General features: G+C 36.3%; 1 protein-coding gene across 2 annotated transcripts in view; it reads right to left on the reverse strand.

Moving 5' to 3' along the window:
• Positions 1 to 16899, reverse strand: part of CNTN3 (contactin 3) — a 340485-nt gene that overhangs the window by 65407 nt on the left and 258179 nt on the right. For both annotated transcript variants that reach the window (XM_050778567.1, XM_050778566.1), the window contains exons 12-13: positions 5923 to 6050; positions 4111 to 4286 (exon numbers count right to left, since the gene is read on the reverse strand). In XM_050778567.1, the coding sequence (XP_050634524.1) occupies positions 4111 to 4286; positions 5923 to 6050 (304 nt within the window). The remainder of the gene's footprint in view (positions 1 to 4110; positions 4287 to 5922; positions 6051 to 16899) is intronic.

Here is a 16899-nt window from a genome sequence, read left to right on the forward strand (position 1 = left end):
TTCAGGAGGAATTCCAGAAGAAGGCATTGTTGGCCTACGAGATGACAGCTTGATGCATGCTAGTGCCCCTGCAGACCTTCCAGTGAGACATGATGTGGAGGCACAGGATAGTGATATTGATGATCCTGACCCTGCATAGGCCTAGGCTAACCTGTGCCTTTGTGTATTCATTTATGACAAAAATGTTTAAAATGAAAAAAAAATTAAAAACAGAAAAAAGCTTATCCTTATTGAATAAGGATATAAAAAATATTTTTGTATAGCTGTACAATGTGTGTTTTAAGCTAGGTGTTCACGACAAAACAGTCAAAAAGTCTAAAAAAGTTAAAAGTTTATAAAGTTAAAAAGTTATGGTAAGCTACAGTTGATTTATTATTGAAGAAAGAAAGTACTTCTTATAAATTGCATGTACCCTAAGTGTACAGTGTTTCTAATGTTTACAGTAGTGTACAGCAGTGTCCTAGCCTTCACCTTCTCTCACCACTCACTCACTGACACTCATAGCAACTTCCAGTCCTGCAAACTCCACTCACAGTGAGTGCCCTATACAGGTGTGCCTTTTTGAAAATCCTTTATACCGCATTTTTACTGTACTGTTTCAATGTTTAGATGCATAAATACTTGCTATTCTGTTAAATTGCCCACAGCATTGAGGGCAGAGGCATGTTGTGCAAGTTTGCAGGGCAGGAGGAATAGGCTATACCACACAGCCTGGGTGTGTAGTAGGCTGTATTATTAGGTAAGTGCACCCTATGATGTCCATATAAGGAAGGAATTGTCTAACAATGCATTTCTCAGAATGTATCCCCATCGTTAAGTAACATGTGACGGTACTAAAAACTGATGTGAAAAAAGATCAGAAAATAAGACCAAAAAATTACGTGACTCACCCATGCACATCAACCAGTGGACAATAGCACCTAGAACTGTTGTGTATCTGAATACAAATCTGCAGCTTCCGTAACCACACCACACTGTGCCTATGATTGAGCTTTTCTTGGCAAACAGGAACTTCTGTGGAAGTCTTTTCCTGCTGATTTAACGATACGACTTTTTGATTTGTCCCATGATCATGGACTGAAACCTGTGTTTGGACCCCTACTCCTCCTTTGTGATGTGCCAATTTGTTTTAGACACTTAGTTTCATAAAGCTTTTCTGAATATATTATTCCAATTGTGCAAAAATCTGTGACTGGTGTCATCGTGCTCCTTTGGCCCAATTTCAAATCTATACAGTAGATCTGGTTTAAATTATTGGAGCTTTCTGAGCTTATGAATTTTTTCCAAAAGGCATGTGTTTTTTTTAAATAAATGAATGGGTGTTGACTACTTAGCATAGTCCCAATAATTGGTTGATTCAGTTCAAAGCTATGAGTTCCATTTTCTATAATCTGAACTATCCCTAACCTCTTTTGAAAACATGGCTTTTACTATCTACCTTTCTAGGCAACTTTCCTACTTACCAGCCTCCTTGTTCACATTTTGCTGCTGTTGGAAACAGGGGCTATATCTATGAACCCACTGGGGAAAAAGACAAGCAGACTATCTTTGTATTAACGTGCATGCTGCAATGAATACACAATCAGAGGACAAGACTTGTTACATGATTCCCTTCTCATGCAACAGAAAACCGATTTACTTAATTGCCTGTGCTTACGGGTAATGTCATCTTGTATGGCTTACTGTTTTATACTGATGGGAGAATATTAAGTTACTAATGGCACAAGTCAATAAAAAATTCATAGGCCATGAACTAGCATGTTAGAGAAAGAACAGAATTGGCAAGTGGTAGCATCAATTTATGAAATTTCATGTTTCAGACACCTGACTTGTACAGAGATGACTTTATTCCTTCTGTAGAACCTATCAGTGCTATGTAAATCAAGATAGTTAAATTACATTATAAACTCAAATGTTTTTAACTCCAAGCTTTTCTGAAAGATGGCTGCAATCTGGCTCAGTCTTAGTGTGTCTTTGTAACTGATGCATATTACAATCAAACTACTTTGGATTTTTCAGTCTTTCATTATACATTTATTCAGCAATAGCTAACACAGAGGAACTGTATTGGATAAACTATTATCAACAGCTCACAATCCAGCTGAGAAATCAATCACAAACATAATTAACTTCATTATAATGGCAAAGGTGACTAATGTTTCAAATGGAATTCTTCAACAATTAAAAGAAGCAGAAGAGCTGGATTAGAGAAGCATTTCCAAGATTGGGTAAGGAGTCTTTATGAAAGTAACATTTTAGGCTTCTTCTTGAGGCCAAGGGAAGAAGAAATTGTTAAATTGTAAGACAGCCTGAGTATGGAGTAGAGAGGTAGCTCGGAATATGGCGTATGTCTTTTGCTATCATGACAGAAAAAAGCAGTGACAATTTAAAAATAAATAGACATTTACAACAATCGTAAAAGTAAAGCTAAAAGATTTTAGCAATTGGCGAAGTTCTCAAAAGTTGTGAATCAGTCAGAACAATTAGAAAAGTAGTAATTCCAAAACGGAATAAATGGATGCTAGAAAATAGAAAGGGTACTAAAATTATACTTAATTATGGCTAGGTATCTAAACGTCTCAATTTTCCTTTCCTTTTAAAAACTTTCTTTTTTCTGCACTGGCTTCCTAAGGTTGCCGTAACGAAGTACCAAAAACTTGGTGGCTTAAAACAACAGTAATTTATCCTCTCACAGTTCTGACGGCTGCAAGTCTGAAATCAAGGTGTTGGCAGAGCCAGGTTCCCTGCAAAATCTCTAAGGGGAAACTCTTCCTTGCCTCTTCCAGCTTCTCGTGGCCCCAGGCATTCCTTGGCTTGTGGCAGCACACCTCACCTCCGTTCTGGGCCTTCATCCTACTTGGTCCATCTCTCCTCTGTGTCTGTGCTTCACATGGCATTCTCCTCTTTGTGTGTCTATATCCAAATGGCCTTCTTATTATAAGGACACCAGTTATACTGAATAAGGGCTTGTTTTAATCCAGGATGACCTCATCTTAATTTAACTAATGGCTTCTACAATAAGGCAATTTCCAAATAAGTTCACATTATGAGGTATTGGACATTAAGAATACATTTTTGGGAGGACACAATTCAACTCAAAACACCATTCTTTTAAGTTGCATATAATTTTAATATATTAACATGCCGATGTATACAAATACATACATTTAATAAGAAGTCTTTGTCAAACGAACACAGTTGAGTTGACCATCACGTGGCTTTCTGCTTTACTGAGGCCTGTATGTGAAGTCCATAATGACAAAACCAGACTTGACTGTCCACCGTGGACCTCTTTACCAAAAGAATGAAGGTGTCCTTGAGCCAGTGCAAACAGTCCCACAAGGGAAGCTAGCTTTGTCATTCCAGATTCATAAACATGCTGTGAGGCTCACCGTTAGTCTGGGTGGCTCACCAGCATTAAGCCACTTCTTGACCATTCTCCTCAAAGGGACAATTTTTCCTTAAAATCTGTAATTCTTTCTAATGTGGAATCATCACAAAAGAGGAGACAGAATGGAAACATTAGAAAGCATTTGTGCTGTGGAAACACACCGATCTGGGCTTGAAGTTCCACCACTAACTAGCTGAGTGACTCTGGCCAAGTTAATAAACTTCCAATCCTCAGTTTGTGCACCTGTACAATGAAGCATCTTACTGCTAATATCTGGTGGAATTGTGAGGATTAACGGTGATGATGCACCCTGGCCTGACACACTAATTGGGATCAAGCACCTGGAGGAGACACTTAGTAAGTGCAGCTTTCTCCCAATTCATCACATATGTGTCATGCTGAAAAAAAACGCCTGTAAAAGAAAATCTTCCTTTCCATAGGATAATAACAATAACAACAAAAAAGTAATGAAAAGTAACATTTACTATAAATACAACGTACATTAATTTTAATTGTAATTATACATTGAAGTAAATGTGTTCAATTTCTGGTAATTACAAAAATAAAATTAGATCAAAATAGAATTGAGAACCACTCAACCAAAACCACTCATTTAGAAAACATTTCTAGAGCATCGTCTATATGTCAGATATTTTTTAGAGGCAATGTGTCAGAGACACGTGCAATATGAAAAGTATGAGGAAAGTGCCACAACTTACCCCACCAACTTTCTCAAAGTGAGATCCATCTTTCTTAAAATCTGCAAGGGCCCCATTGAAATACCAGGTAAAGATGATGTCTAACAGTGGGTCATGTTGTACCTGGCAGGGCAAGATGACGCTTTCACCAACAGAAACATCCATGTTAGATGGTGCCAAAGTTATTCTCGTTGGTTCTATTGGGGAAATAATTTTTCAGAAAAACAGCATTTTATTGTGATAAAAGACATTTGCACAGGCAGGCTGTTCATCTGACTTATACTCTGTATGACTGTAGATGCATATACATAAATATACATACACCTGTATAATTAAAAGTATTCAACATTAAAATAGCCATTTTGATGCAGAGCTACATTTCACTGGATCCACAAATTCTTGTTAAGGAAATTAGGATATCTGAACTTGTAGGACATGTAAGTTTAAAAATTAAAGTCATGTGTAAACAACAGTTATATTATTATTAACAAAATCAATTTCACCTTAGTTTTATTGTATTTTGAAATGTAGGGGTAGAAATAGAAAATACTGTGTTTTCACCAACTTTGACTAGAAATTACCATCAAAATCTGAACAGACATTTAATGGTAGCCTGGATTTGAAAGATATAATACAAAAGATGCTAGAATTGGTACAAACAGGAGGGGTACTATGTTAAAATGTTAATTAATGTCTGTTTTTCCCCAACGCAAATGTCCACATGCACATTTCTTTCTCTCTGTCGTCACCACCTACCTTCCATTTGTCTATCATGAGTTAAAATTCTCTTGACCCCATTTTCCCACTGCTACTCCACATTACTTTGCACTATGTTGGATGAAAAGTTTTCAAAAGAGTCATTTATGCATATACTGTTTACAATTATGCTAGTCAATTCCCTCTTTAACTCATTCTAGCCAGGCTTTGGTCTTCCCAACTCCCCTGTCCTCACCAGGGTCCTCATAACCATCCTGCTGATGTATCAGAAGGTATTTCACATCATGAACCTCTCTGCTCAAAACCTTGCAGTCTCTCCACTTTTCAATCCAACTGAAATAAATTCCTCAGAAGGTCTACAAACTGCTTGCATAATTATCACCTAGAAATCTGTTAACTGACACATTTAACTCCATGAAATCTTTTTCCAAATATCTCCTTCTCAGTGAGGTTTATTCTGATCAACCTGTTGCTAATGCTCTAACTTACCTCTGCCACCATGTGCATCTTTCTTGTTTACAATTTTTGCCTTCTAATAGTTTTCTTCTTTTTTATTCCTACTGTTATTTTCTTTCTCCTTTTATAGAAGGTAAGATTCATGAGGACAGTATTAGAGATAATGTGCTCAAGGATACAGCCCAAGCAACTGGCAGAGTAGGTGCTCCAATTTTTTCATGAATGGATAAATGAACAAAATGTATCCACAACTTTAAGCAATTCTTATTTATATCCTGTTATTTAATGGACTTGAACATCTCCAGAAAGAAATCAACTATAATGAAAAAGACAAAGTGTATCCAAGAGACCTGAAGACCTATTTTAAATAATAGAATTTTATTTAAAAATAAAATAGAATGAGATCATTGACATATGCTATTTGTAACTCTTGTTGTCAATCATCCCAGCACAGTAAGTAATGTGTTCCCTGGTGCACGTTGTGCTGTGCTAAGGAAATATTGTTCCCTTGACTTTCACCTGTTAAAAATAACATAAGTGCAAATACAGGTTCTACCTTCATAGTGTACTGAACATTGTGAAACACATAGTTAATTTCATCATAATAATATATCTTATAGTGAATCCATATGTAAAGCAATATTTAAGAAATGGACCTACCTGTAACAACCAAATGTGTTGTGCCGTTTGCTTTCCCAAACTGGTTTTCTGCCATGCAGGTATAAGTTCCAGCATCAGCTTTAGTCACATTGGCTATTTTGAGTCCTCCATCTTTTAATAGAGAAATTCTAAAGAAAAGACAAATAAGATAAAAAATGTATAATAGCCATTTTTTTTCCAAATGAATATATATATTGTTACAGAACGTGTTGCCTTAAGCTAATATTTTTAGGGCATGATCGACCAGTCCTTAGCTTTTTGGGAATACAAAAAACTAAAAGAAAATTGACTCCTCACTCACATACATAAATACACACACAGCATTGGATGACAAAAGACTCTCCAACAGTTTGAACTTTGTTCAATAGTTTTGCTCAGCATTACTTATTACACCTAAATTGAGAGGATGCACGTATCATATAAGTATGAAATTTTTTTCCAAAAATATTAATATATGTTGTGGTAGATTATTCATGGAGTTAGTTTAATCAATTTAAAAGAAATACAAAGTAGGCAGAACATTATTTCCCTTAAATTTGAAACAGTATATGAGAAACGAGAAGCTGCACGTCTTTTACTATGAACTGAGAGAGTCACATTGCCCCAATAAAAACCCAAATTTTCCAGAAGAACATTTGGGTGGTCCCCTGTGAGCTAGTGAAAAGAGCCTGGGCAAATCCAATAAACCTTACCTTAGAGTTTCTGAGTATACACTTAGAGTACTTAAAGCTTTGGCATCTGACTAATTAATTAAGGAAATATAACTGAGTGCTTTACATACAGTTGGCACTATAAGACAACCTGGGATTATGGGGTGAGCAAGACAAAAAGTCTTCACCTTCATGGAGATAATATTCCAGTGAGTAGCATAGACAACTGTATTAGTCTGTTTTCATGTTGTTGCTAAAGATATACCTGAGACTGCGTAATTTATAATGAAAAGGAGACTTAATAGACTCACAGTTCCATGTGGCTGGGGAGGCCTCACAATCATGGTAAAAGTTGAAAGCCACGTCTTACATGGTGGCAGGCAAAGAGGAAATGAGAACCAAGGGAAAGGGGTTCTCCTTATCATGAGACTTATTCACTACCACAAGAACAGTATGGGAGAAACCATCCCCAAGATTAAATTATCTCCCACCAGGTCCCTCCCACAACATGTGGGAATTATGGAAGCTACAATTTAAGATGAGATTTGGGTGGGGACACAGTCGAACCATATCAACAACAAATAATTAAATAAGTAAAAATAAGAAGTTCTGATTTTTGAGAAGTACTCAGAAGGAGATAGAGAGGGTGATACAATAGAGAGTAATCACTTTAGGAGGAAGGGTTTCTAGGATAGGGTGCATTAGAAAAATCTCTTAGAAGTGGTGTCATTTGAATTTAAAAAAAGAGTGAGATGGGATTAACCTGTCATTAGTCTGATCACTGTATCTTTATTGCCCTAATTTGTCTCCTCATAATTATATTCCCTTTCTTTGAATTCCTAAAATAATTACTATCCACATAATGCATTTAACACTTGAGTGTCTTTATCTTTTATGGCTCCTATTTTTGATAGATGAGTGAAAATGGATGGTAAACTTCTTAAAAATATTTGCAACCCCAGTATCAGCATGGCATCATATATGCAAACTGTGGTAACTAAATGCCTCCAAATTCTGGGCCATTCAGTTGAGTAAATAGGAAAAGTACTGAGGACATTAGACTAGAATGAAGGATCTCAATCTGTAAAAATGTTTATTGCAAAATTTTAGGTGTGTCTCAAAAATGTTACTACAAGAGTTTCTGTATAAAAAATGTACAAGATATAGATTTTCTATTTTATTTATATATGCGTGTGTGTATATCTACATGTGTATATGTATATATATCCATAATATTTTTCTCCTCCAGTAGACTACAGGAGACTGACACTTAACACTTTATGTATATATTCCTTCATAGTCTATTATTCACTTTCACTTTCATCCTGGTTACACTTTCTTCAGTGAGAAAATCATGGTGGAATTAGAGCTAGCACACAGGTTCATGATCCTGGGTAGAGCTATCTATTACGGTTTGTTGTGCATATGATTTTTTTTAAAACTGTGTTAAAGTATATTTAAAATAAAAAGGTTTGGAGGCAATGACCTAGAAAGCTCACCAGGGACCCATGGCACTGCATGCTAACCTGAGGAACTACAGAGAAAGGTCAAAAATTCCAAGAACTTTCCTAGGAACTAAAAACAAAACAAAAAGGGACATATCTGATTCTCCTCACGGGAACCTGAGGGTCGTAATGCATTTTGTTGGGTGTGAAATGCCTCCCATAACTTTACTGGAAGAGATAATCAAATAACTTAAAAAAAATCTCTTTATATCTTAGCTTATCTGATAACAAAGATTTTCCCAATGCGTATGTAATAATAACTTAAAGAAGAAACTCTGCAGAGAAGTAAAAATAAATGAAAATTTGGGATATAAAGACTGGAAGTTTTAAGGAACCTGTAGAAAAAACTTAAAGACATGTCAATCTGATCACGTGATCCTGCCCTCCTCCCTCCACCTGTCCAGGCAAACCTTGCTTAGAACCCACTCTTTGGTGTCACATTGCCTGGGAGATACAGACTATATCCTAAGCCTGAACCATATCCTCACATCAGGACCTCTGCTTCTCTCTAACTTCATAGGGCTTCATGAATTCTTTCCCTTGCTTGCTTTTCTCCGATCACATAAGCCTTCTTTTAATGGCTTTTATGCTTCTTTTTGTCTCAAGGTCTTCACAAAAACTATTTCCTCCCTCTGGTTGACCTGTGTTCATCCTTCAGACATCACTTACTTTCCTGAAACTATGAGTTGGATTCGGTTTTCCTGTCTTTGATCAAAACATTATCTGTGCTTTCTTCATAACACCCATCAAGTGTCCAACTATATATTTGTGTGCTTATTTGACTAATATTTTTCTCTTCCAGTAGACTGTGTGCTCTCCGGAGGCAAGGACAATATCTAGCTCACTCATCACTAAATTTGTAGACCCCCGAAAAGTGCCTAGCACAGAGTAGACATTCAAAAATAAAACTTGTTGAATGAATAAATGACGGTATGCTGTTAGAGAGTCACTGCAGAGGAGTTCGGGTTAGTGAAGCTGGGTTGTAAGGCACTGACACCTTATAAATAATAAGGAAATAGATTCAGAAAGTGTGCAGACTAATACAAACACACACACACATATGTGTGAAATAATTGGAGATATATATATATAAAAACACACACACACACACATATATATATACATACATATATATATAGCTAGCCCTCCATATCTGTGGGTTCTGCATCTGCAGATTCGGTAGATTCAATCAACCAGAGACAGAATATATTTGAAAATAAACAGGTAATAATACAGCAATAAAAAAGTACAAATGACAGAAAAATACAGTATAACAACTGTTTATACAGCACTTACACAGTAGTAGGTATTAAGACTATTTAAAGTATATGGGAGGATATGCATAGGTTGTATGCAAATGCCAAGCTATTTCCTGTAAGGGGCTTGAGTATCCATGGGGCTCTGGTGGATACCAAGGAAACACTATGTACACATATGTAGACACATTGTTTACATATATGTAGCAAAAAAGATAAGGCAATAGAAGACTGAATAAAGAGGATTTAGAAATGCCTTTCCCAGCATAAGAGAATTGAGAATATGCTTGCACTTGTTAGAGAATAAGTCAATAGACAGCGAGAGACTGAAGATAATGGGATGGAAAAAAGAGTGAGAGAGGAAACTGTCAGAGAAGTCTTGGAGGAAAGAGACAGCATGATCAAGACTCATGCTCCCAACCCATCTGATTGCTAATCCCATCAGTAAAATTTTGGGGCCATGACACCCAAAGAGAATGATACTTGATCTGTAGTGTTGCTCAATAAATTTTACCTATCATTGTTATCAAAAAGAAAATGCAGATGTGATGGAGAATTTTAATATGCAAAGACCAGAAGCTAGCAGATTACATCAAAAGGTTGGGAAGATATTAAATAATAAGGCAAATTAATCTGCCCTAAATTATAGGTTAGAGACAGAATGGGAAGATTCAAGAAGTTGGGGATCTACCACTTCTATGATTAGTAAGCTTTAAAACAAAGTAAAAATGCTGCTTGTTAACTGAACATTATTGAACTTAAATTGATAGTTTCTGATTTGGAAACTACAAAACAGAGGTAGGTAATTTCAGGTATCTTCTACTATGCAATGAATTAGTTTAACAGCTAACTTTCCACTACAAATACAGAAGTGCTAGGAACAGAGGAAGAACTAGAAATCCTTGTGTATTAGGTTTAGTAACTTTCATCAAGCAAACTTCAAGTCAAGCAAATCATGCCCATGTTGAAATGATAATGTTTCAAAGGCAAAACCAACACCTTTAGAATCACAGACAGACTTCAAAGCAAACATATGGACTCTCAAAGAATGCAAACTCTGTGTATATCGTAAAAATTTGAACTAATTGGATATTTTCTTCCTAAATTGGTTCTTCCAGTAAGTTCTAAGAGGCCCACAGGGCATTCACACAGCATAAAAATAAACAATATTCAGTAAATGAATGGAGTAATTGTTTCTCAACAGAAAACCTTCAATAACCCATGCTTCCCTACAGAGATTCAAAGTGAAAATTTTATACCACTTTACTATAAACGAAATTGCCTTCTAAGTTTTCTGAGAACAGGTTTATCTGCAAATGGGTGGAGCTGAAAATGTAGATAACGAAGAGTGACTCTTGTCTTGGCACAAAATGTTAAGTAACAATTTATGAAATTAACATTCAGGAATGCAGTACTCCAGTTTGCTTAGGGAAATGTGCAATTTAAATCACTGTGGCATTTTAACTCCTTGATCAGTTTTAATAATATACCTTTATGTGTACCTTTTTACTGGTCCTTCCTTTTGTAGTAGGAGGTTAATTATTTCATTTAACTTTGTGCAATCTATGGTTAGCTTGGGATAAGTAAATGTAATTGCTCTAAGCTGCTGTAATGGCTCATGCTGTAATTCAGTGATGGCATTAAATTTATAACTGTTAAAAAACCTTGTTTATTCACAAAGTATACTGTTGTCTAGGCAACACTGACCTGCACTTTATGATGACATTTAAGCATCCATAATAAAGCAGTGTGTTTTAGAATGGAAAAAGTATGAAGTATTATGGAAGTCAAAGGAGGATTTCTGAAAATATTGTTTTTCCCTGCCTATATTCTTCTGATCATTACGGTAATTTATTCAACTTGAATTTTAACAAACACACTGCAACTCTACATTTTCTCAGGAAGCATATCTCAGTGGAGATGCGATCACATGAGATCATAATGATTAAACTGCTGTGTAGAAAATAACAAGGCTATTTTATATGGTACTTTCTGAGTACATATTCTAAGAGATGGAAGCTTACAATTAGATGTAAGACAAAAGTACTCACAATGCATATATTACAGGATAAATAATGACAGTTAAGAAAAGCAAATATACATTGATGGAAATGTATGAGAAAATAAACATGAGAGAAAAAGAGCATATAGTATATGTTCTCATTTACAACTGTGTATGTTCTCATTTACAACTGCTCTCACCCCCACATTATTGGTGAAATAACTACTCCCCCTTGAGTTCAAAGATAACCTGCAAACAATATTTAGGAAAATTGTATTAGCGTTTTTATTCTTCTACCTATCCTATTTTGGGCTTTCGTGTTATAAATTCAACAGTGTTAGTCTAGTGATTTATTGGTTAGGAAATTTCCGAGGAAAGGAGTAGCAGAACAGAGGAGATCAGCAGTTAATTATCCTAACTTTGAGTAAGTACCAGGCTAATAACAAGCAGCTCTGTGATTTTGTTGAACACACACATTCTATGGAACAGACACCTAGAGAAGATGAACCTTGGCTCCACTCTAGAACCTAGAGAAAGATAATGAATTCATATCATTTAACAGGTCCACATATTCATAAGTGGAAAGTCAATAATAAAGGAACATTTTCACTTTTATAAAATGTTTCTGGCCAGGCGCAGTGGCTCAAGCCTGTAATCCCAGCACTTTGGGAGGCCGAGATGGGCGGATCACGAGGTCAGGAGATTGAGACCATCCTGGCTAACACGGTGAAACCCCGTCTCTACTAAAAAAAATACAAAAAACTAGCTGGGCGAGGTGGCGGGTGCCTGTAGTCCCAGCTACTCGGGAGGCTGAGGCAGAAGAATGGCATAAACCCAGGAGGAGGAGCTTGCAGTGAGCTGAGATCTGGCCACTGCACTCCAGCCTGGGCGACAGAGCCAGACTCCGTCTCAAAAACAAAAACAAACAAACAAAATGTTTCTAAATGCATATTAACATGACAAGTATATTTAGAGCTAAAATCACTTTTATGACAATGACTGAATAGTTTTTCCTACTAAAATGGACTCAAACCTATAGAAGAAAAAAACCCCTATAAGGGGATTTCCAGTCTAAATGATTATATACAACTATCATCTAAGTAATTCATAAGGCCTGGGCAATACTCCCATCTGAAACATTTGCATTCTTATTCAAAGGAGTCTTTGGAAAACTTAGAAATACTCAGATGCACGAAGTAATAACACAAACAAAGGAAAACAGACAAATGAGACAAATGATTATTTGATGTCTTATGTATTAAAAGAAAATTTCAAAGGGGATAACTATTAAGGTTCAAAGGCCCCTCATACTTGGCACTATTCTTCTACCTCAGAGAGAGGTATACGAGTCTAATCAGGGAAAATAAAAATGTTGGCTTTATTAGTTGTACTACAGATAAAGCTGATACAAAACTGCTTAGATGAGCAACAATGGTTTCCTGATATTTCACTCCAGAATTAGGCAGGCTTAACCTATTTCACTCCAGAATTAGGCAGGCTTAACCTTCCTGGCACAGGCAGACAACCTCAGGCCCTCCCCATAAGGGCAAGCACCATTATTGCATGGTAAAGAGAACAGCAAAATACATCCACTCTCTATGTGCAGCAAACACCATAGAGAAAGAAGGGGAAAAGTTGAGCTAGAGTGTCAGGGTCTTCTACAGAAATTTAGGAGACAGACACTTTCTCTGGGGAGTCATTACAGAAAGATCCAAATGTTCTTCCAATGATTGTCCTTCTACTTACAGAATTAGAAGTCCTGGAATGGAAGTCATTCCACACTAATGTCAAAGTGCAAGATACCTGCATTTTGTGCATAAGGGGAATTTCATCATCTCAAGGTATGTAGAGGGTGCTGAATATTATTTGGCTGTCCAGAATGGATTCCTCATTCTTTGGCAACTAACATTGATTTTCCTCGAGGAATTCTCTGACCCTATTGAATGCAGTCTTGGTAGGGCTATGAATCATGGTGCTTTGTCCTGTCCTAGCCATGGGCTAGACATATAAGTCAGTATTTTTCAAACTTTACTGTGTACCAGTTATCTAGTGGGCCCACCATCAGATTAGGTCTGGGATGGGGCATAAGGATTTGCATTTTTAACACATTGTCAGGTGATACTGGTGCTGCTGATATAGGGACTGCACTTTGAGAGAAAATGTTCTAAGCTATGTCCACTAGACTCTCCCTCTTCAGACTCTGATTTACAACAAAAAAGACAAAAATAATCATTAGTTCACTCAGCCCAGCACTTGCCCCAACAAGATGGTACAATGCTTGCTGCCAAGATTTCTGGAGCCAGTTTCCTATACATTCTTAAGTTAGGTTGTGCATCTTAGCTAATAACTGTTTGTAATATCCTTAATTCTCAGCTAGAGTTCACAAACCCTTAAAGGATACAAATTATGAAATGTTGGTGCTTTGTATATAGTAGTTTTTTTTGATAAATATTTGTTGTCTCAACAAATATGCAGAGTTCAGAAATAATCTTCTATGTAGAGAGGATAAGGTTTTATCACAGATCAAGAGTGGTCCAACTAACACTCTGCCCTGCTGTTGAGTTCTTGCAAGATATAATAGTTTTGCCCTTTTATCCCAATTCCAAAGTCATCCGCTTTTATTAATATCCATCAATATTTAAGTGGTTCATTTACAACCTTACACAGTGGTTTTTTTTTTTTTTTTTTTTTTTTTTTTTTTTTTTTTTTTTTTTTTTTTTTTTTGAGACGGAGTCTCGCTCTGTCCCCCAGGCTAGAGTGCAGTGGCGCAATCTTGGCTCACCTCAAGCTCCGCCTCCTGGGTTCACTCCATTCTCCTGCCTCAGTCTCCTGAGTAGCTGGGACTACAGGAGCCCGACACCGCACCCGCCTAATTTTTTTTGTATTTTTAGTACAGATGGGGTTTCACTGTGTGAGGTCGATCTCCTGACCTCGTGATCGCCCGCCTCGGCCTCCCAAAGTGCTGGGATTACAGGCGTGAGCCACCGCACCCGGCCATTACACAGTGTTTTTAACCTTTCTAGGACACAAGGTTCTTTGAGTACTTGAAAATCTGGGAAACCTCTCTATAGAACATATGTATACACATACACAAAAACAAAACAAAACAAAACAATAACAGTTTTCACACAACTGAGGAGGGGATCAGATCATCTAAGATACATGGCCTCAGATTAAGAACCTCTGCTAGCAATTCGATTCATCCAATGACGTAGAAGTAGGGTTGCAACCTCTTTGTCTTAGCGGCTTCAGTGCTAGCCTTTCTAGAAGTGCTTCATTGACGTTTCCTTTTATGATGACTGTGTACATTTGATGATGGGTTCCTTACAAATTATCTAGCAGTACAACAAAACGATAATGTTGCTGAAGAACCTGGGTCTTGAGTCACACATTTGTTCATGCAATAGAGAGGGCTTCAATTTGCTTTCCCAGTAACATCTCAGTCCTGACAACCTGAACATTCTTGTCCCTCCTCCAAACAGACAGTTTATCACCAACTAGTCAAGTGCAGGTTCTGGTGGGCCAACACACCTTTCATAAGGTAACAAAACTTTAGTGCTAGTTCAAAGGACTCATTTAAGTATCTGACTCTTCATTTGCACTGCAGCACCTTCTCTGTATCTCAGGTTCTTGATCCTGAGCATAACCTTGAAATAACATCTACTCCAAACATCTACAAACATACGTGAGAAATAATGACATATGGTGAGAAATAATATTCATGGAAAGTCAGCTAAAAGAAATGTGGCCTATGTATTCCTCAAGAGTCTTGAGTGTTAATATTCAAAGTTACCCTTAAGTTGTGAACAGTAAAAGAATTAACTTTTAAAATTGATTGTATTTTACTTTAAGTACGAGGAGTATAAGTACTGCATTACTCACTGTTCTCTCTGTGGGCATCCACTGGATTTGGACACACACACATAACATTTCTTGGCCAGGAAGAGTTGTGTATCTCCTTATCAAACGGTTTTATTTCATCTTACAGATGCTGTGGATTGTTAATTAACAGTATTTTTCTCTGTTCATTTGTTACCACAAAGCTCTCAGCGAAAATTGTGGATCTCAACTAAGTTGGTATATATTTTGTAAACTAACTTCATACATTCATTCCACAAATATTTATTAAATTTACAACACAGACCTGGCTCTGTCATAAGCAGTAAAGATTCCCTGGTGAGGATTTATGCTGTTCTTAAGAAACTTAAATTCTAGGCAACTGGAACACTGGCATATTTTTTCTCCTCAGCGTTCACTTTGTGTATTACTTGATAAACTGTCTCAAATTCTTTGTGAAATATGACATGATATAAATAAATGAAATAGACTAGAAGATATAAAGTTATTAAAAGTAGGCTAGAGTAATAAAGAAATAAAAAATACAATAAAGTATAAGTTTATAAAATAGAATTATCTAAACTAAAAAAACAAGATTTTACTAAACTTTCAAATACTATTATTTTCTCAAGTAAATTCATAAATACTAGGAAAAAATGTGTTTAAAATAATCTTTAAACTAAAGGTGTTTCTTTATTTAGTATTTGAATGTAAAAGGTTAGAAAATAATCTCTTCTTTTCCAAAACAGGATATTTATATATTCCACCTCAATTATATATATTTTTTAGAATTTCAGACTCAAAAAGGTTCAGATACTCTCATCTTCCCATAAATACTACTCTAGCAATGAAATCTGCATTAAGACACAATTGTAAAATACACAAGTAAGATCACGAAGTGGAAAATGGTTCAAAGTAAAGAATGAATTGTTCTGAGAAAGGCAGAGAAATTCACCTCAGTGTAACAATTCTACAGACTTTGTATAACAGATCATAAATTATGAGTAAGTCCTCCCCAGGGATCAGAATACAGGAGGCAGAAATCATCATTACCAATCTGCATTTTCATTTCTCTTTCACAGAAGTGTAAGGGAAACGGTGCTTCACTGGACATCTCATTTGACATCCATCCATCTAACCATCCATCTATCATCCATCCATCCACTCACCTGTTTCCATGAAGGGCTTCAGGGAGGAGGAAGAACATACTAAAATATAGCACACTCCATATTTTTTAATAGAAAGCCTCAAGTAGAAATCTATTAAAAAATCAATTTTTTACATTTCTAAGAAATAGTTGCAATAAATTAAATTGGAAAATTATAAGTACTTTTAAGACATGGGAAGCTGTCCAAGAAAGAGTGACATGCACTTCAACAAATATTTGTGGAGTACTTAAAATGCAGTAAGTGTTTTGGAAAATACAAGTATGAGTAAGAATTATTCCTAATCCTTTAGACACAGTCTAAAGGTCAAGTTGGGAGCTGTATAATTCATGTACAACAAACATAAAATGTGATCATTAGGTAGGAAATATTATGTCATAAGTACAAATTCATCCAGATCTACCTCAAGAATACACAGTCTTTTTTTCTCAGTTTCCACTACTGTGACCCTAAATCAAATCTCCATCTCGTTCTGTCATCCAGGTTGGAGTACAGCAGCATGATCACAGCTCACTGCAACCTCCAATTCATGGGTTCAAGCCATCCTTCTGCCTCAGCCTC

This window comes from Macaca thibetana, chromosome 2, assembly GCF_024542745.1.
Source record: "Macaca thibetana thibetana isolate TM-01 chromosome 2, ASM2454274v1, whole genome shotgun sequence".
Taxonomy (NCBI): domain Eukaryota; kingdom Metazoa; phylum Chordata; class Mammalia; order Primates; family Cercopithecidae; genus Macaca; species Macaca thibetana.